This window comes from Metopolophium dirhodum, chromosome 2 (assembly GCF_019925205.1).
Source record: "Metopolophium dirhodum isolate CAU chromosome 2, ASM1992520v1, whole genome shotgun sequence".
In the NCBI taxonomy this organism is placed as follows: Eukaryota; Metazoa; Arthropoda; class Insecta; order Hemiptera; family Aphididae; genus Metopolophium; species Metopolophium dirhodum.
In genome coordinates, this window is record NC_083561.1 from 25606191 (window position 1) to 25628757 (window position 22567).

At 31.7% G+C, this 22567-nt stretch overlaps 1 protein-coding gene across 1 annotated transcript in view; it reads left to right on the forward strand.

Moving 5' to 3' along the window:
- The window catches only part of LOC132938019 (melatonin receptor type 1A-like), a 131937-nt gene that overhangs the window by 36868 nt on the left and 72502 nt on the right, over nt 1-22567 (forward strand). Inside the window, exon 2 of the mRNA XM_061004671.1 lies at nt 14341-14487. Coding sequence (XP_060860654.1) covers nt 14461-14487 — 27 coding nt within the window. The 5' untranslated portion in view covers nt 14341-14460. The remainder of the gene's footprint in view (nt 1-14340; nt 14488-22567) is intronic.

A 22567-nucleotide genomic window follows, 5' to 3' on the forward strand; every position in this document is an offset into this window, starting at 1 on the left:
AAAGTGAAATATCGATTAGTGACTAAAAATAACGATTTGTATAAGGTATAAATATATTGCGATATGCGCCTTATCGGCCGGTGTTTGCTACGCGTGATTTTAAAACCGAAATAAAAGTCAGTAACATTTTTTTTAAATAATCGGAAAAAAAAGGTTTCTGAGCGTAAATCTGTAGAAAATTTGATAGAATACACGGAAATTAGATTTACCGGTTTTAAAATGTACAAAATGTACATGCAAACCTCTAAAAATTCTAATTCGTTCAAATTTGTCAATTGCAAATACAAATAATTTGTGTGCATTTCAAGTGTCTAAATATCTTTGATAATTTTAAATTATACCAAATAATTTATAATCTACTTTATGAAAAATAAAATAAAATTCCATGATCTCTTTAAATTACAATTATTTACATCAAGATTTTTATCCGAAACGTGATTACAGACACTCAGTAAGACAAATAACAAAAACTTAATGCATTTCTCGCATTCTGTCGTGAGGATTGCTCGGTAATTCATACAAGAGCTGAAGAATATACCAAAATCCGTCGAAATTTCGATCTATTTATAAATTATTCACACGAACACAATACACTCGTAGTGGTTTAACGGTATTCGGCTATCGACTATCGTATATATATATATATAGGCACACGGTCTTCGCGAAATTTTCAATTCCCGAATAATAGTCGATTTATTTATATTTAAATTAAAGTTCACCCGTTAGACGGATAGGTATTTTGTATGGAGGGTATAATACAAGTGCGGTGGCTCGTCTGTCGTTCCGCATAATATAATAATAATACTTATTATATATACGCACCGTTCCAGCTGCAGCTGAGGCGTAATGCTATACAGAGAGAATAATTTATAATAATAATTATAAACGTACATGGTGAGATGTGAAAGTGACAACGGAGGACGTACCGTGCAGTTGTAAATTGTACATTTGTCTATACACTGTGGTTGATACAGCTGAATTCATATAATATTAAAATGTATAGTTCTTAAATATAATAATTTGGTGCGCTCATAATGTGTTTTGCGAACAAACCCTATTTCCGTTTACCTTGGCCCTGGGTAATATAAGAAAATAAAACTTAAAATAAATTATTCGATGCTATAATATTTATTCAATTTTTTTAGGGCAATTCTATTTTGATACTTTGCGCACAACTAGCGAGTACCCGGTAATATGATGATACATAAATATAATATTATTTAAGTTACATACTATAAATTATTAAAATGGCTTATGCCTGAAAGTATTTAAATCTGGTACCAATATGATGATATATCACGTAGAAAAATATAGATTTACCATGGTTACTAAAATATAATAATTGTGGTCCAACGTCCCGCCGATGATCCAACAGTTTTTTTTACTCATTCTGTACATTTCTTTTAATCGTTGTCCACATAACAAATAATTTTTTTTTACTTTTAAACGACTCGCATACTCATATTTTCATCTTATAATTGTATTACAATTATTATTATATCTATATAAATAACGTCCAATAATATTAGGAAAGCATGGGGCTAGTCATTAGTTTTCCTTTCAAATTTTGTTCACACAATCTTTAGTTCATAGTTATTGATTATATTATTATTATATTATTTTTTATGAAAATTTAATATTTTTTTTTTATTTAAGTTTATAATGAATTACAGTTCACGCCACTATTATCACCCTTATTAATAATATGAATAATATTTTGTTAAAAACACTAAATTGCGGCGTGTAATCAGGAAACGTGCGTGGGTAGTCTTCTTCGTCGTGTATATTATATTATTATATTATATGCAAAATATTTACTTAGTACTTACACACATAAACGCGAGTAAAAACACATAAAATATACACGCCTTGCAAATCTATAATGCGGTATAATTCACGCGTAAATTGGACCGAAGAAAACCGGAGACGCGGTTTTGCACTTAGCGCCGTTTCGAAAATTGATTATAGAGAACACTTTATAGTTTATGCGGTTTTTCTCCTGCCCGATTCACGGCCATTACAGCCGTACTTCTCTAATCGGTGAAATGACAAGTCGAACCCACTCCAGTTCGTAAATAATATATATATATATACGAATAATTGTGTATTATAATATTGTTAAACAGTCTCATATTGTTTCTATTACGATAGTTGTAAAATGTATATATATATATATATATATATATATATATATTAATATGTATAGCGCAGTGTCGTTTCATAATATTATATAGACGTCGTCGCGTCGGTGCCGCGATCGATTATTAACTCGCCCTCTTGTCTTCCTCTCTCGACCCTTTCCATAATATATCTTTATCATTCGGTATAGGTATATGTATAGGTACCTACCTATACTGGCGGAAAGCGATATACACACGACGTGTGTTGTCCGTGTTGACATTTACATAACACGCGCACCGTCGTTTTCCGACCGCGTAGACTTCTTATTAGCACTGCACCGGCGTAACATTATATACCTAACTGGCCACCTATAACGTAGGTAGGTTGTGTTATATTATAATAAAGACTTTCGAGTAAACCAACGTTCGGCTCCAGCGTTGTATACACAAGGGTGTGTGTGTGCGTGTGTGTGAGAGAGAGAGAGAGATGTATAATGAGAGAGATGGTCGGGTGAGGGCGAGGGAGGGAGTGGGAGAGAAAAAGAGAAACTTAGAAATGACCGTAATATGGTATAGCCAAATCGATAATTTAATGAGCGCCGTCGCGGCGGCACCCGTTACATATTTCATTGAGGTCTGTTGAGGGGTGCGTATTTTATACATTTATATTGTATAGGTACCTCTATATAATAACGATATAAATTACAGGTAGGGCGGCGGCGGTGGCGTACCGAGATGGTCACGGTCCGTTTGTGTGCGTAGAAAATACTGTTGATATGCATACCTGACACGATATTCGTTCGAGACGTATAGACTATAAACGCATTTCTACAGCGAATTTAATTGATGCTATAGTAGGCAACTTACGAAATGACGATAGTAGACTTTCGAGAAAAGCAATTTTTAGCACAACGCAGTATAGACGAACCGAAAAAAAAACTATTTGCCGAGCGCTTTGATTGGAGATACAACTATAAAGTTAAACGACGCGACGGTTTTAAATTTTAACAAACTATAGGTAACCACTTAAATTATATTAAACCTTCATATATTTTTAATGACATATGAGCATAAAAATATTGTTTAACTTTACATTATCAGAAAAAAAAATAAAATATGATTCATGAATAATAATTATGGTTCATCGTTTTGAAATATTATCGATTTTACAATTTGTATTTTCATAGTTTTTAATTTTTACGTTATCGAATAAATAAGCGGACGCACAGTTTTTTTTGTGTGTCCTACATTACTACCACTGGTTTACCACATTAAATGTTATAATATATAAGGTTTTGATTAGATAACGTTTATACTTTAAATAAGCAAAGTTTTTGTGCTTTGATGGTACTCGACAAACGCGGCCAAAACGCTTTTAGAAAATTAAATCAATTATAATTAGCTCGTATACAGTATCTATGGTGATAATTGCAATACACAGCTACATATTATATATTCATATATACAATATATATATATATATATATATGTTTAATGTATTTATTTATTTTATATATTTATTCTTAAATAAGATAATGGGCCCCACTGAAAACAAGTTCATGTGGGCACTCAAAATACATAAAACGTAGGCTAAACATTTTAAAATAAAATTCTACTTTTAATGTATAGTATTTTTTATTACACTAGTCCAACGTATTTACCATTAACCAATAACCACATATGTTATATACGTGCGAGCTATACACGTTTATACCGTTTACCGTAGACAATTTTATCGAAACTACTATTAAGATAACATATAGTGTATGTTCACGCAAAAGTCCTAATACGATAGTGTCAAAATGTATAACTTTAATATAGAAGCGTAGTCACACGATAAAAGATAATTTTACTTTGGTTTAACCGTGAGAATAATTGTTGAGGTTGGTGCGTTGAATTAATCTGGTTTTTGTGTGATTTTATAATTATTATTAATTTATAACTATGGATATTATAATATAACTTAAGACTACGGACACGTGACTACATAACTTGGACACATGACGAAACTAGGTGTGTGTTTTATTTTATTGAAAGATATTTTAATGCGATAATATAGATAATATAGGTAACATGGACTTGTGTACAAAAATAAAAAATGTCAACTATATATTATTATTTTACAGACAGGTTAGAATTTCAATAGAACGCATATTTTAGGGACGGTGGATCAACAGTGACCAGATCTCAGTGTCTATTTTCAACTAATTATTTCGTGTAATGTTTCATTTACTAGAAATCGATATACATACGTCCCAGATTTATAAATCGTTGATAATACGGACTAATTTAAATCAGAGTGTCTTCAATATGTACATATTATTTATTTATATATTATACAAATAGGTAGTATACAAATATTATAATGTTGATAAATAATTCACAGTTGAGTTTATAGCTGATGATGTATATCAATATTATATCTATATTAAAACTGCGCTTAATCGTATTTTATCCTTACTGTGGAAGACTTACACGATGCGTCGATACAGTGGATCAGTGGTCACAAGTGTGCCGAAAACTGGTTGTAAGTGTGCACTATCATATATTTTAATAAAAACATAAATTTCTTAGTTCTTAATATTTCGTTAGTCGTTACGAATAATGATTATTATATTTTATTACACTTATCGTTTAGAGGCCAATGTATGATATTACGAACAACTGCTAGTCGTTAGACATCTATGTCTTTTAAGAACCGTGGGTTTTGTATAACATTTTTAAACTATTAACGTAATAATTTTTAAATGGGTATGAAAGGTGGAGAACCACTGCCGTAGATAATACTTAATATTATTATAGGTGGGATAGGAAGTTTTAAATTATTCTAACCAAAGTCGAAGAAGTGTATTTTAAAAAAGTTCTGCGGTTATATTATAATACCTATTCTATACTACAGTACTATATTGAGTAATATAAACATTATAAACTATAAATCATTACGGTTAATAGCTTATAAAAATGTAATGTTGTATCGTTATAATATGCTATTTGTAAATCACAAACTCCGATCTCTTAGATTAATATTATTATTTAAATTGAGTTTTTATGGAACGATTTTTCAAAACGACGTTGTACTGATACTTTTCATTTAACGATAAACATTTTATTAACGCGTATAATATATAGGTTTAATTATTGGATAATTACTCGTTCCTTAAAAAAAAAAAAACAGAATTTATAATAATTACAGACTTTACATTTTCATGAAACTTATACGGCTACAATACAATAACTCAATAATGGATATGATCATACAACAACGAGAAATTATAAAATATGAAATTGCTTACTTAGGAATAATAGCTCGTGACGTAAACTCTAAGGTTCATCTTGTGTTGATAGTTTTATGTAAACTAGTAAATTATATAAGATGTTATTTGGAACACTAACAATTTTAATTGAAATATTAATTATATACATTTTATTTCGAGTAATAAATGTCGACACCCAATACATCATTATCATTTTTAGAAAAAAAACCTTTAAATATCGAATAATACGTGCATTGTTATTATTTTAGTTGTATAAATGTACTGTTTCGTTTTTACTTGTTTTCCGTGAAAATTAATTTATAGTAACTGAGTAGAACATAAAATAATATAATACTATATACCACGTGCAACAAGAGTATAGTCGTGTAATAAATTATTCAAACAAACACAATAGAAATTTGTATTAGTCCCAAATAACATATATACTATATAGCATACATTTTCCGTTATTACTCTTTACGAGAGTAAGACACTGAACTACTAATTTTAATTACGAAAAACATGGTTAATAATAATAATAAAAATAGGTATAGTATCGTCATAATAATCAGTTTAGAAATGCGTAGGAATCCTTGTCGGATTTACCAATTAAACATATTTTATAAGCAAAAGTGAATTCAATGTGCAAACCGTAATCGATACAAATGATTACGACCGTAAGATTAAGTTTTAGACTGGAAAGCTTCTTTGAACATCATATAGGTACTACACGCGTACTATAACGAATAAACTGCTTTTCATTTTATAATAAACACTAAAATCTAATTAATTAAATCACGTCATTGTCAGTCCACATGTTATCATAGTTTGCTAAAAAACTGATAAGTACACGTTATATTATGATCGCTATATCATGGCAGAAACAACCTCGACCGTCACTAAACAACCGTCATTTTATTCATATATTCAAGTCTATTTTTTAGTTTTTTTTTATAGTGCTTTCTAATAAATATTATTATAAAGTACCCTGTTAATTATTATTTATGATAGTTACTCGTCACAAACAATTTTTCGTATACGACAAATTATCTGTCCCGCGTGTATATGTATATATGGGTACTCTCCACTTGAAGGATTGATAATATGGTTTCGAAATAAACGAGATTTACGTGTATGTGCATAAATCGATCTTCGCTCTTGTCACATTTTCTGCGCGAATAAACAGCAATGATTTACTATTCACACTATACGATGACGTTCCGCAGACCGCCCGGTCACTGCGCAGGATAGATTGTTTATTTAAAAAAAATTCACGTTTGCGAGTATACCTAGAGCCCTCGAGCTTATCAAATTTGTAAATATTAATAATTTCGGATGCAGCGCAGATGTTTTTTTTCTCGATGTTATTATATATATATATATATATATAAGAAAAAAGATAAACAATTCTGGTTTTCTATAAAAAAGAAATATAAGTGGTGTTAAGAATAATAAATGACGTACTCGTGTTGAGACATTATGAAAACGAAAATATAAAGATGTGCATTTACGCGTGTTTTCGTGCATAATATATATATATACACACGGAACACACACATACGCGGCCGAATACTTTTATTTTCATATAATAGGTACCTCATTTCTTTTCCCGGACCTCTGACATAAACCATTTAATTTGGACGCGTATATATAAAAACAAAACGAAATAAAACTATTCTAAACCGACCGCCACGTAGGTATACACTAACCTACATGTACAGACGTATGGACATTACTGTACCTATCCACACTAGAAAATGTAATTTATTTTATTAATTAATGTTTTGAAATTTATATCAGTCACCGGTGATAATATTTTATGTCTTTCGAAATGAGTTTTTCCAAAACTTTCAATTTGTTTGTTTGCGTATAACACACCGCGCCGGACGATCGCGTTATATAATTTGTATGCGTATTTTATGTAATTTTTTTTTTATTTTCCAACAAACAGTATTAAACTCCGCAGATACGTATCTCGCGCGTATATTATTATACGGACCTTATTGTCTACACTGTTTCGTCCGCGATAAACTTATCGGAGTACGATCGAGTAACCGTAAATGTTATGCGTTGAAACTTGTGTAACGCAGCTTATACCATGCGCAGTGTGCATTTAGGGCACAGGATTACAGCGATTTGTATGTCTTGGACGCAGATTTCTAGGCGCCGTTCGGTTAAATTTGTCTGCGTCTGGTCGGGAAAAAAATCATAAACATGTCGCGGCACTATACATTAGTATTATTATTATTATTATATTATACAACCATGCAATACTTCGCTATTTCCGTTATGTTATTTGACGGTCAGACATAATATTATTACAAAAGCAGCGTCATCGGTCTATATAATATTATATAGTCATAGGCGCTCGCGATTACATTTAGGCCCTAATATTTGCGAGAAGAAGAATAACGGCGTAATATGATGCGCAACAACACATAACATAATAATACGCCGTAAAGATAACAACAGTGTAAACAATAAAATATAACAATATGTGCGAGTATGTGTATGCGAAAACATATAATCCACTCGAAATCATCGACGAGCACTGCTCGGTATATAATATTGCCGCTCGAGGGTCCTCCTCGTTTCGGTGTTATGAAGGTACCCACGCCGTAAAATCGACGCGAGCTCTTGTGGAACAACAACAACAATAACAATATTATTATATTATATTATACACAATACACTGCATCTTTACGTTCACTCATAAATTACGGAAAACTCCACAGCACAATATGACGCATAACTATTGTACGATATTGTGTCAAATCTATACGCAGTATCCGGAATCGGAACTATTTTGTATTTTTTTTTTTTTTTGTCAAAATATTGCTCTTGTCACTCCCCCCCCCCCCCCCACCTCGAGGTCTGTCGTTTTAATATGTTCGAGGGGAAAAGACAAATTTTTAAACAACTTACAATAAATTATATCTATATAATAGTAGGTATAGTAATAGTAATAGATATACACACATGAGATGCAAGGTGTCGGTTATCATAAAAGTTGTTTTCACCGTTTTCCTCCACGTTGTGGTATAAGATTTATCTGAAACAAAACTAACATTTTGTAATACATTTTTTTTTTTTTTAAGTGACTGATCGACGGTATCAGCTGCTGCGCATAAATGTCCTAAATAAATCATTTTTATAGTCCAATAAAAATTATATTAATATTTGTCTTTAGAAGTACTAAAGAAGTATTTACGGCTTGAATTACGTTCAGAAATATTTATTTAATTGCATTTTTTTGTTATTATTATTATGAGTCTACAAATTAAACATAACCATTGGTTTTACAGCGTTTGTTTTTAAATTTTACTATATCTCTAAAACTTAATTGGGTGGTGCGTCAAAATTTTCGTTTGACTCCTCTGTGAAATTATATCTCGATAGATCGGACGTCAACTATACAACAAATAATAGTAGTTTTTGGTAGTTTTTTTCCAAAAAAAATAGAATAAAAAATTAACTGAAATATCTCATTTGAACACTTTAATATGATCATTAGTTATATATAATATTATTACCAATAGTTCCGTTTGTAGAATTATTCTATGAACACTGAACAACAGTTTATAATTGTAACATACTATTAATTTATCATGGCTTTTAAAATTAAGACAATATTGAATATACACATCAATACGGTAATACGCTTACCTATATACACTGTTCGTACTCATACAAATAGAGATAGGCTAACACATTTTATAATGATATTAATAATTTTTTTTTCCTTCACCGTATTTTCGTGGTTATTTTACAATATAAGATAGAAGGAATGTGCGTGGAAAATCTACCAGCGATCATAGAAATACGTATAAAAAATGGTAGGATACGCGATGTTGACCGAGCTTCAAGGTGAATTGGTTTTTGAACGCCACGATTTATTATACCAGCTATTTTCAAATTCATAATAATAATAAAGTACACCGCTGTATCTTGGTCCGGACGAATATAGCGTGTTCTTCGAATTTTTATTATTTCGTTCTAAATCAATACGCATACCTCCGCAGGATATTGGAATATAAATTTGGACCGAACAGTGCGTATAGTTATTATTCGTTTGTTATTTATTGTTTCGACGTCGTTATGGTGTGTAACGCATGGAAAGGTTTAAAAGGCAATGTGTCCGTTGTGAGACGAGCGTGCAGCTATTGTACACCGAAAATATTAATCATCGACCAGAATAAAATGACGTATAAAGCCCCACAAACTGAAAACGCTCCAGTAAACCCGATTAATCTATAACCTCGCGGCTCTTCATTGGCAAGACTAAACACAAAGCTTACGTCGGTTATGGTTTCCTCTTTACCTGTATTATTATTATTATTATTATAATTTCCGCATCGATTTTGAGATTATGCATTGTTCGTATTTTTGAGTCTCTAGTGGTATACAAATTGTTAAGTTGTATACAACATTATGCAATTCCATTTTATTTAACTAGCACGTTTAAAATAATATGTCTTGCGCCTAAGTCTACACCTGTTGCAAATAGGTCGCGGTGTTGTCTTGTTGACTATTAATTTATCCATCTTGTTATTTTTACCACTCACGTACTATTTTTCTGTCAATTGGTTCTACAATGTATACGGTGCACGACCACGAAAAGCTCTTTATTGGTTTTTTTTCAATCATTCATCTGCACAGCATTTATTTTACAACATTCGTTATTCGCTTTGTTACCATAACGAGTTACGCACCACGTTTGTATACAAAATATTTGTTTACAGTCTTAAAAGAGTCGTTTTTTTTATCATTCATAAAAACATATTATGTAGTCGTTTTGTATGGTCGTGGACTGTGCATGAAATAAAACGTGTATTCTAAAACAAATAATACAACCTCCATTTCACATCATTATATGAAAATGATATTTAATATTTTTAATTATTGTTTGACGTAAAATTAAAATAGGTAACTGAAATCATTAAAGACGCTGCGCTGAGTTTGAATCATAAATATTATTACCATAAATTATTTCGTATAAATCGCGCCAACGGTTATCTTTATATTTATCCGAGAGAAAGTAATTTACCCAATTCCTCTTGAATATTTATGATGGATTTTGAAATTGAACAAATACAAAAATAAAGCGATTTTAATGATTGATAATAGCATAAATTGAAGATTTGACTTGAATTTATATAAACTGTTTTCTACGTTTGGCAATAAACAATATGGATACATTAATATGATGCATTATAATTTATAACCACCCATAAAAATAAAAAACTTTAACAACATATAAATACTATTTTATTATACATTCTTACTATACTCAACGTATATTTTTGTTACATATTAATATATAATATTAATTTTCTCTAATTCAAGTAAAAAAAAATGGACACTAACTATAAGTTATAAAATAAATTACATTAATTTTAATTTATAACTAAAGTTATTTTATAGTATACTTGAAAGGTTAGGTTTATGTTAAGTGATAAATATTGGTTTTGTAAAAATGAACATTATTTCAATAGTATATATACAGTATACACATATTATTCTAAATCAATTTTACTATAATATACATTTGTATAATCTTATACAGTAGTTAATTTATCATCACATTATAGTTTTTTTAAACGTTTTTCCTTAAAAAAGATAAAAAACCAGATGCTTAAAATTAACCGGAAGACTGAAGTAATTACACATTATAATAACAGATTGTCTACTATAAATGAACAATTAACGATAATGCAATGCAAATTTATCATAGGTAATAGTTAAAATATTAAAGTGTAAAAAAGAAAAATTTGTCATTTTTAATCTGTCTAATTGATGAATCTTATTTAATTGAAAATAATGTAAAAACTTAGAATAATAAAATGTTGGTTGTGAAACCATTAAAATCTACGTCCCTATAGTTTGAGTGACGTAAATCCCTTTGGGGAGGATGAGATATACCATGACCAACAAACGACGTTGAACGAGTATATTATTATGTTCAGAGGTATATATCTACCTGAAGACCAAAAAAAGTAGGACATTTCTAGATTAAAATATTAGGGGAACAAACAACGTTCAAGATGACGTCACTGCACATGCATAATGTGTTGTTTTCGTCCTACGAACATACAACATGACAAATTTGAAGTCAACAGAACCGATTTTGTGTCGTACATTCGTACTGTTGTTAACTTTGATAACAGAGCGCCTATTATCAAACTTTAAATTAAGAGCAAAATGTGTGGTTGTACATCGTTTATTACGAAATTTCATTGATAAGTGTGAGTAGGGTACCTATGTAAAATATTTCAATAATTCACAAATGCGGAAAAAACCGTTTAAAAATTTAATTGTCGCAAAATACCGCCAAAAAAACACACGTACTGTTACTTTTAAGTTGGATAGTGTAAGTCCAATCACTCGAATGTCAAACAAACAAATTGTGCAAATCAACGTAGCTATAATAACGACGTTGAACAAAAACGGTTCTACTGAACGCAAATTGGTCAGCCTATATTATAAGTATAGGTAATGTAAACTGTAAAGTATTATACATACGCATATAGCTATATTATTATTACACGAACCCATCGTTCAAGTGGTAGCTTTATTTCATTATGCCGTACAGTGCACTTAACTGTATAACGGCGTAATCGTTTTATTTATGCATCTGTACCTATGTTTTATATATTATTGGAATATCAACCAAATATCCTCTTCAACGGTTTAACCCATTTGTAATATTCAATGTTCACATATAAAATACATGCCAACAATAACATATTATAAACGGACCGATTGTTGTTAACACAGTTGATTATAAAAAATAAAATAAAAATAATGTCTAATTACTTTTTATCTAAATTTGGAGAAAATATTTAAAAAAACAAATTGACCACGTCATTGTTATACAATATGTTCGATCCACTAAAACTTTGCTGAAATACTTTATTTTTTTTTGCAATTAAAAATAATCTTTGATAAGTTAAAATCAAAAAATGATATGACTTTTGTTTTTTCTCTGAGGAACGTTGTTTATATTTCCCCACAGTATGTGCGATCTTAACTATAAATATATAACAATTAATAATTTCATAATATTTATCAATAAAACAATATATATATATATATTTTTATTGATCCTTAAGCCCGGCATCTATGGCCATTAGCTGTTTGTAGGGTTGTATTGTGCTGGTGGTAAGGTTTAGAACGGTGAGTTTTTGCTCGTGAGTGTTTGTGTTTCGTAGAATTTTTAATTTTTAAGTGGGCACCCGTAGCCCGTAGGTATGTCTGCCATGCCCAGGTGGGGGATGGCGGCCTTTCTCTCCGGACACCATGACTGCCCGAAGAAAATGCCGCCCGTAGCCGGGATCGAACCACTCGGTTGATGCCACTCCGTCCCTCGTATATATATATATGATATAAGTCATAAGACATAAACGTAATTATGTACATAAATTACTATCGTTGATAGACAAATACAGTTGTCAACGACTCGCGGGGCCGGAAATTAGATTAAACATTAAATGTTTTTAAATTTAAAAATAATAATAATAATATTACATTTCTTAGTAAAATAACGAGTATCAATAAATGATAACTCGAGTTAAAATAGGAAAAGTAAGCAATAAGTACTTTTTTATGAATATTAAATAAAATGATTTATTATCATTTAAAAAATTAGAAAGTTCTGTAACTAACTTTTTGAATGCCCACGGTATCTAATTAAAAAATCTACTAATCAAAAATATAGTTTACTACTAACTATCATATTCCTTGGTATTATCTTTTAACTCTAAGAACTTGATTTATTAAATTCTTATTTAATTATTATCATCATTCTTAATTATATTGTGTTGCATACTACACAATCATAATTAATCAAATTATTTTATTTGAATTTACGACTATGCCAAATATTACTATTTAAATGATTATTGTAGTGTTGAGATTATGATTAAGAGTTAGTTATTATAAGTTGTAAACTTCTTCGCTCTTGTTGTGATTCGGTTCCGAATTTGATAGACTTCTAAATCTAAACATATTATCTGCCTGAATATTGCATACACAATGCGCCGTCTTCAATTTAATGAATGAGTTTTTTATTCAGTTTCCGTACATAACGTAAAGTTTATTGATTAATTTTCAATCCAATTATTTTAGTATTATAGTTAAAATAACAAAAACAACAATAATTATAATACAAATTAAAAAAAGGTTGCTGGTTAATGTAATTAAATTCCGACTATAATTATCATGACAACAATTACTGACGCAACAACATAGCACATTTCGATTAAAAATTATAATAATATTATATTAAATAAGTGAAGTATTTAAACACGACGTGCATAAACAATAACGTCTACTCGTTCATAAGGTATCACAGGGTTCGCCAACTTTTTCCAACAAGTGAGCTACTTTAAAAATGTTAAGTACCTGGTCATCGATCACTACTTATAATCAGGTATATTATTTACATAATAATTACACGCAGCGTATAATAATGAATTGTATAGTAATATTCTTATTTTATATTTTCTCCGTCGGAAAATCGTATTTATTTTTTCTTCTCTAATAAATAGATACTTTGCTTTATATATAAAACGTGAAAGTGTGTTTAAGGTTAGGCATATGCTCAGCCGATATTGGTATAATTCATTTTTTATACGATCGACCAATATTCATCTAAAGATCGACTGGTTGGCGACTCTTGAGCTATATTATAACGATGTTCAAATAACATTATCATAAATATTATTACACGGGTATAGAGGTAATCGGGAAGACTAGAAATGGCGTTATTTATAAATTTATAATATATTATACGACGGCGGCGGTTCAAAGTAACATAAAACGAATTTTAACGCTGATAGGTCTTAACAGTAAATACTTCTCTCAATCGTATACGAGTTTCAGTAAACCAACATTTATTAATATTATATTTAAGGGATATACTGTACAGATGTAATCTAATTATTGCATACGCGTTGTTATTTCAGATTGTTGAGCAACAAATTCGGGTCAATTATCGGGAAGAAACTACCTGCAAGAACTAGCGGTGTTCAAAACAAAAGAACGCTTCATTAGCCCCACAAGGCGCGGTCTAATTGGGCTTATGAATGATTAACATTTCTACTAACCCAGGAGTAAGTTGTTTCGATATTTTAGTTTGAACCGTGAAATCATACGGATTTATCTATATTCCAGCGTTTTAATAAATAATAATATAGGATATAAATTATTTCGGATGAAATCAGCTTTAAAGTCGACTATAGATAAACATAATATAAGCAAAACTCGGTGACTATAACCTGTTAGTTGTTTAATTAATGTTCCATTGAATTTTAGTTGTATCGAACAATTATTTGATGCGAATTATATTTAATTTTTACAATATAGGTAGATTAAAAGGAACACATTTGCATCGGTACAGTGTGCATTGGTGCATCATTGCATATGATTTTAGAAAATCACAAAAATGTTGGTACCGTTTACTCTATTAAAATATAAAATCACCGTACATATTGTGCGGATATTAAAAATAAGTCTAACCTACGGACTAAATGGTTTAGTCCAAAATGTCTGATTTCTAAAGTTAAACTATGGTAAATTAATGTGCAAACTGAAAATAAATTGTAGAATTTATTCGTTGATATCGGATTCATCGCAATTTATTACAAGACACGGACGTTACAAAATCGACAATCTGTAAAGACGTATATTTACAACAACTGTCGTGTATTTGTAACTTCCTGTCGATAGCTGGTTATATCGCGGTGCGTATTTGAATGAACGTCGAAAAGACATGTTCCTAATACACAGATACTGATAAAAAAGATTTACAACAGAATACGTCACTCGCGAAATCAATGGTTTCCGATCGAGAATTTTAAATCCCTGCAGTATACCCACGGCGTTGTGTGGGTGGTGGGTGCAAAAACGTTATATATGTGCACAGCAACGCGTGATTTATCGTTGGGCTCCTCGGGACTTCCGGCGATGATTTTTCGTCCATAATTACTCCCCGATCTATCGTGTGGAAGTTATACGCGTACCTATGTCGGCAGTACACTAAATCTGGTGTTAAAGCTTAGTAGAATTGTTTTAAAAAAAAAAAATAAAAAGATAACGGCCCTCGTGATTTATATGCCACGAGTGTCGTCGTATACAACTCCTCCTCTCACTCCTCTTACGACAATTATACCTAACCCACATCATTACATTAAGTGAACCCCGTCGGCAACAGCATCGTGACCCACATAATGACGATCATTACACTTTCGTCACCCTATGACTATTGTAAACGGTTCATCGTAATATCGACTGTTGCGTACTGTTGGGTACCTACCATAGATTTGGTCACGGGATTCAGCTCCCAAACGAATTCTCTCCCGCGTTCCGTAATATTCTATCATGATCAATTTTCCGTTAAATCACTCAAATCTATAAATTATTTTGTATTTCTGTAGCTGCTTCATAACTCTTATTTTCGTACAATCGTCCCAATATCCTTCTCAAAATCTCAATGGACCATATATAACTGTCTTATTTTCTTTTTCATTCAATCACTATCTTGATCACAATTCTTCAGACTTTTCTTAACGGACATAACTATATTATGTGATCCAAAAACGTAAACATTTATTGAATACCTATATTCGTATACAATATATATGACACCTATACTCACCGGTTTTTATGTATATTCTATACAGAATATATGTATATATATATATTATAAAGAAACATATAAATAATCAAACTTTTATGTTTTTGGGTAAAAGTTTAGGACTCGATAACACTGTATATATATCTGATATAGAGCTAAGTAACTCGCTCTATTATTTCCCATCGGGATTATTCTTCGTCGATCGCTGAGTGCGTCATTCGACTGTGCAGTGACCCAAATATATATAAATATATATACATATTAGTATGGCAGTAATTTAATATTGTGCCTATAAATACAATACAACGGTAATAATAATCGTATCAGTCGCGTTGTCGTAACAATAATATCCGTCGGAGAGTTGGACGCGGGCGCGAGACGCAAACGAGCAGCGCACACTTTCATTCCACTAATGCTGCCCCGTCTCCGCCACCGTCGCGTCACGTCGTCAACAAATAAACGTCTGCACGGTTAACGTTTTTTTTCCGCTTCTTCTTCTTTCCCATCATTTCCCCCCCCACCTCCCCCCCTCGAGCCGCCGTCCGACCATATTCCGCCGCCGCCGATGACGGACCAGACGATTTGTCTTCGTCGTACGCTTTTCCCGCGGAATCCCTTCACGCCCACACATTTACGAAAGTGTTGTTGTGTGTGTATAATATTACACCTCCACGTCCGCTCGATCACTCTTCGTCTCCACGTGCACCGCGTGTATATGATACAATATAACATCGTTTACGAGTGTACACAATAACAATCGGCGGCGGTCGGGCATTAAGTCGCAGAGGGTATATACGCGCGCGAGCAGATATAGACGCACACAGAGTCGGCGTTAAAAATAGCCCGGACGGGGGAGGGTTGTGGCGCGAGGATTTGGGTGGGGAGGGTTGCCGGCTCCGACGGCGCGAGCGAGCGCACAGCATGCAATCGATCGGATGACGACGCTCTCAAACTCGCGGTAAAGAGACTATATAGATGCTCGCGTACGATTGTCCGTATTATTATTTTCACTATTTCTAAACACACACACATACACACACACACACACACACACAAACATATAAATAAACGCGAACCCGAAATCTCAGTTCCGAAATTACAACGGTCTACTTTTTTTTCGTCTCTCTCTGCATGCTGCACGCACTTGGAGCGTGAATGGTTTGTTTGTTCGTATTTTTTATTTTTTGAAAAATAAAATAATAATACAAAGTAAATACATATAATATATATATATAGGTTCCTGTATAGGTATATAATTGTGATGTGCATTGTTATATTTTACGAAAACAATCGTGTGTCGAGCGTGTAATATAATATAGCCGTGTACCTCGAACACATATATCGCCCCACGCTTCGATATCCTAATATAAAACATCAGCCAAAATGCATGATCACAGGTAAAGATCTTTAATACGAGCATAAATTATTCCTTTTTATGTGTATTGCATGTTAAAGAGACCTCACTCGTCTTCTAAATTTATGGTACGTTGAATATTCTATTTCTATGGAATTCAAAGTAAGAGCCATAGGACATGCGTTGTTATATTATATATTACGTATTATTTTAATACCCGAACTCTATATTTGTATATAATACCTATATATAAAAACATGATAGTGCAGTTTATAATATGGAAGAAGTATATTTTTTGTTATTTTTTTTTTGTTCTTTGAATATGCAAATAGAACAACGTGTTTTATTTTTATCAACCGTGTATAGTATGCGTAAACATCGCTGCAAAAATGTGAATAAGTAAAATATGGATCCAGTTAAAATAATAAAAGTCTTTGACAAACTAATGATTTTATATTTTTGTGTTTTGTTGACTTAGTCCAAGTACATTTTTTCCAGATATTTGCTTGGAATTACAATATAATATATAATATATACGTCGGAGAAGGGTAAAAAACAAATATCTGAAACCATTAAACCATATTCAAACCTGTGGTTGATCGATTCCGGAGAGTATTGCAAATGCAATTTTCTCGTCAGTATTGGATCAGCTTGGATAAATAACTCAAGAGGACATCTCACCCGAGTCCCGCATGGGGTTGCCTCCGTGTTAGAAACTTACAATACAGCGAATTCAGGTTCAGCAAAACCAATTTTGTATTGTTAACTTTAATACTAGAGTGGATTGATCTATTATCAAGTTTAAAGGATAATAATATAAGACGCTTTATAGACTTGACATTTTTTGATATAGGTATATTTATATTTTATTGATATCTTAATATTTTTAAGTTAGTAATAACGTCTTTATAAAATATTACACTTTTAATGCGAGTTATAACTGTATATAAAGACCTCGGGGTAACAACACTACATTTCCATATTTTGAAATTGTTCAGGGTGCTATTTAAAAATTCGTTATCACGTTTATTATTTTATATGTAATATATTAAAAATTTTTTTAATACTCTTAACTAGCTTTTAAATTAAAATACTTATAAAGCTCAAGAGGTGTTATGATATACTTATACTTTTACGCTTCACTCAAATATTAAAGATAGTAACAACTCAAAATTGTGGTTCTAAACGCAGATTTGGTATGTGGTACGTTTGTAAAACAGAGACAACGCGTGCGGGTTCGGTGTCCTCATAAGCGTTCTCTCCCTTTTCTAATAAATTTCAATTATTTTTATCAATGGATAAACGACGTACCAAATGTGGATTCTTTCTGATAACATTAATTATAAATGTTATAAACTCGTTAGTAAATAATTGTTTAGTGCACGGTAAAAAATTTTTACGTAAAAGGTTAGTTTAGAAATTCTCTATAAATGTAAATTCTACGTGTAAGCTAACAACGATTTGATTTAAAGGAAAATCATAATTTTATCGATGTAGATGCTTTATAACATTAAAAAAATAAATAACATTATGATGGTCTATACCTATGTCTACTATGCAGTGTCAATAAAACCGTATAATAGTACTGACACAATCATATTTTGTTCTATACAAATTAGATTAAAAATTAAACATTTTCGTGACTTTATGCAGTATATAATATTACGTTCATCATTCATGCTCGGTGTGGTACGCGTAAGTGTTCTACTATATATATGCATGTATTCACCTGCAGGACTGAAGGAGTATGTCACGCATTTGCGTTGTTCGAGGATCATTTGCGACCTGACGATGAAACGTGCTTGGGTGTCACGGAAATTTTTCTTCAGGAAAAATTCCTGTCTAATATTTTTCGGGCCGAGTACGTTTTTCCTTGGGCCCTAAGCTTGATTAAAGGTTTTCTACCTACGCTGCACGCTACAATTCTCTAGAATTTTCATTATTATTCCGCGACAGAATAATGTCTGAGGATGCTTTCTAGTAATCTTTTAAATTAAAACTGTTACGAGCCAATAAATGTAAAACCCTTCAAGACGACGTTATGTTTCAAATACAACGAGTTGTAGTTCTACACCTTAATTATATTAAAGTCTTACGGCTTTTGCAATAAAATGTAGAAAATATTCTCTAAATAATAAAATGTACGCACAATATAAATCATCCTCAAATAATGTCGACAGTGTCGGTTTGAAAAAAAAGGTTTTAGACGTTTAATGTGTTTTAAACGTAACACAATGTGATATATTTATATATTATATATATTTCTTTTACGATTTTTTTTCTATCCTTTTAAAAAGTATACATTATAAAAACAATGATACTTATTGTCTTATTATGATATCGTAGATTAGTATATGACATTAGTATGCATGCAATACGGATTGGTAAAAACTGTAAGTGATTAATTTAGATATTTACGTATTATACATTTTATATATAAAAAAAAAATGATATAATATTTCACTATAAATATTAAATACCTCCTAAAATACCTATAGTCGTGGAGAAATGAGAGTATTAAATACCTTTAGTTATATTATTTAAGTTGCGTGTTTTTATTTGTATGTCCTAAATATAGTATATGGAATAATAAAGACGATTAAAAATTATGTATAGCTATGATATAAACTATATACTAAAGTTTAAAAATCAATGGTTATAGAAGAACTATCATTGAATTTTTCAAGCATTATGCAAATATATAAAATGAATATTTAATAACTAACTAATCGTGATAATTAATGGCTCTGAATGTCGACACTTTATTATGCCAATTAAATTAAAAAGCAAAATCATTTTCGTTTCTTTTTATGGTGTTTTTAGTGTCTTGAACCCTTAAATTTATATTTTGTATAAGCTCTTCGCTGGAAATATTGACTGTCATGAAGTCATGAACTCATGAATTTCCAAATCGTTTTTTCTTCCAACTAGTATGGAGCTCCTGCGAGTAATACTAGATCTAATAATACATTTTATCCTAATACAGAAGTAACCAACTATGCAAACAAATGGCCCCCGGCCCCCACAATAGAATTATGAAAGCCACTAACGATCTAAAAATCTATTTATGCATTTTACCAAAGTTTGACTCATTTAAAAATTTAAAATATATTATAATTTTATACTTGTTAATTCTTAGATATAAATTAATTTTTAAGCTTTGTATTTCTTTGTTATTTTTTTCACAAACGATTTTTATTTCATCGAATTTATGTAATTGGGCCTTGTCCGTTTAAGATTTAAATAAAGAAACTAATATTGAAAAACCCTAGTCGCATATCAACAAACTATTTATTTTATATTCGGGTCGTTCGCTGCAGACCAACGACTAAAAAAGTAAAAACAAAAACACGTTAGGTACCTACACATACAAGTACGTACAAAAGGTAAATCGAAAACAAATCTCCTATATGTGAGGCGTATTATACATATTGTAACAATCGTTTGTTTTTGTTTCGGCGCGTACTTATATCAAGTAATGATTATAATTATAATAACATGTACTTCGAACGCGAACACAATGTATTGTGACGTCCCGCCGTGTGCAGGCATTACTCGTTCGATCCGTCATCGAAACTGCACAAACTTTTCCCCCGCATTCATGTCGTTTGACGACGAAATCAACTATGTGGTTGTTTCCAAACCTTTTAGCATATTATTATTACAACTTCAGTACAGGCACAGGATCGTTTTGCGCCGTGTACCGTAAACAAATAAACAAGCACACACCGACCACATATATATAATAATACGCGCATTGGCATTCAACGTATATATGGCATTATAATAATAATATATAGAAGGTACCTCATCAGTTAAGCATCAAAGGCCAATGCTATTATATACGATTTCTGATCGACACGATATAGGTACTCGTATAATATATATATTTTATCCTGCCCTCTGCTCGGAGACCTGCAGCACCAGCCAATAACGTGCGTGTCGATATAGGCCTGCACATGACACCCGTCGAATGCTCGATGATTTTGTTCCAACAATATTGTATGCCATCGCTTAAATGCTGTTGTGCTGAAAAAACAAATTCACGCGCGCCGAGTAACAATCAATGTACGCACAGATGTTGTTGGGTAAAAAAACATTAAATTGTTGACGAATTTTCGATATCGTAAATTATTGACGAATTTATTGCTGTATTGTCGTCCGTGGCGTGTCCGGTCGATCAACAATCGTCCGTACAAATTGTACAGTGATGGAAGGACGTGAGGTGTATAACAGTCGACGTAGTTGAGAGTACCAGTGTATAAAATACTACTACTTAATGTAGAGTAAAAATAAATATATTTAATTGAGACGCAAGTTTAAAATAGTGTGAAGTGACGGAAACATTCCAAGTCATATAAAATCGTTAACTGTGTAGTATTATAGGCTTGCGTGAAGGTGCTTACTGGTTACTGCTTATAGGACTCGGCGAAAAAATACATCAGCAGAAAATAGTGCTCTAGCGAGCTCCCTTATATAATATAATTTGGTACCTGCAGTTATATATCCTCTTCCTGGATTGCCCTGCCGGACGTCTGGGCGATGACTCTCTCACAGACCACTCACAATGATGTGTGTGTGTTCCGCCGCTGCAATAACTGACGCAGAATGACATCTCATATTTTAATGTACATTTCCCATACCTTATCCTGTTCGTAACAGTTATACGACTAGCTGTGTGTAATTCCAATCGAATTTTTAGTGTTTTTACCATATGCCTTTTGGTGGAATTAGGTTATATTTTAGAAACAATATATCTATAGACTATAGCTGACATTATATTATGTGCGTGTCTAGCTGATGCTCAATATTTATATTATTAACCCGCCGCGTATGGGGCAAAAGTCACATTGGCGGATACGCGTAGGTATTTTACTATATGTATACCTATACCTTGCACGACTATAAATTAAACGTCACCGTTAGGTTTCTAATCAACAAGGTTCTAATTTATTAGTGAAGGCCATTTCCTACACAGTTCTACCCATTATCGGTTAATTTGATTTCACCGTGAAACACGCGGCACAGTGAGTTGGTGCAGCATGTACCTGCAGTGATTGCTACATAAACATAATAAACACGTCGACCGTTCCGTTTTCTCATCATTTAAATGTAGGTATAAATTAATTACCTTAATGGCGTTTAGGTGCAGACTAGACGGTAACGAAAACAGAACAAATGTATATGTATGTATGCACGCTTT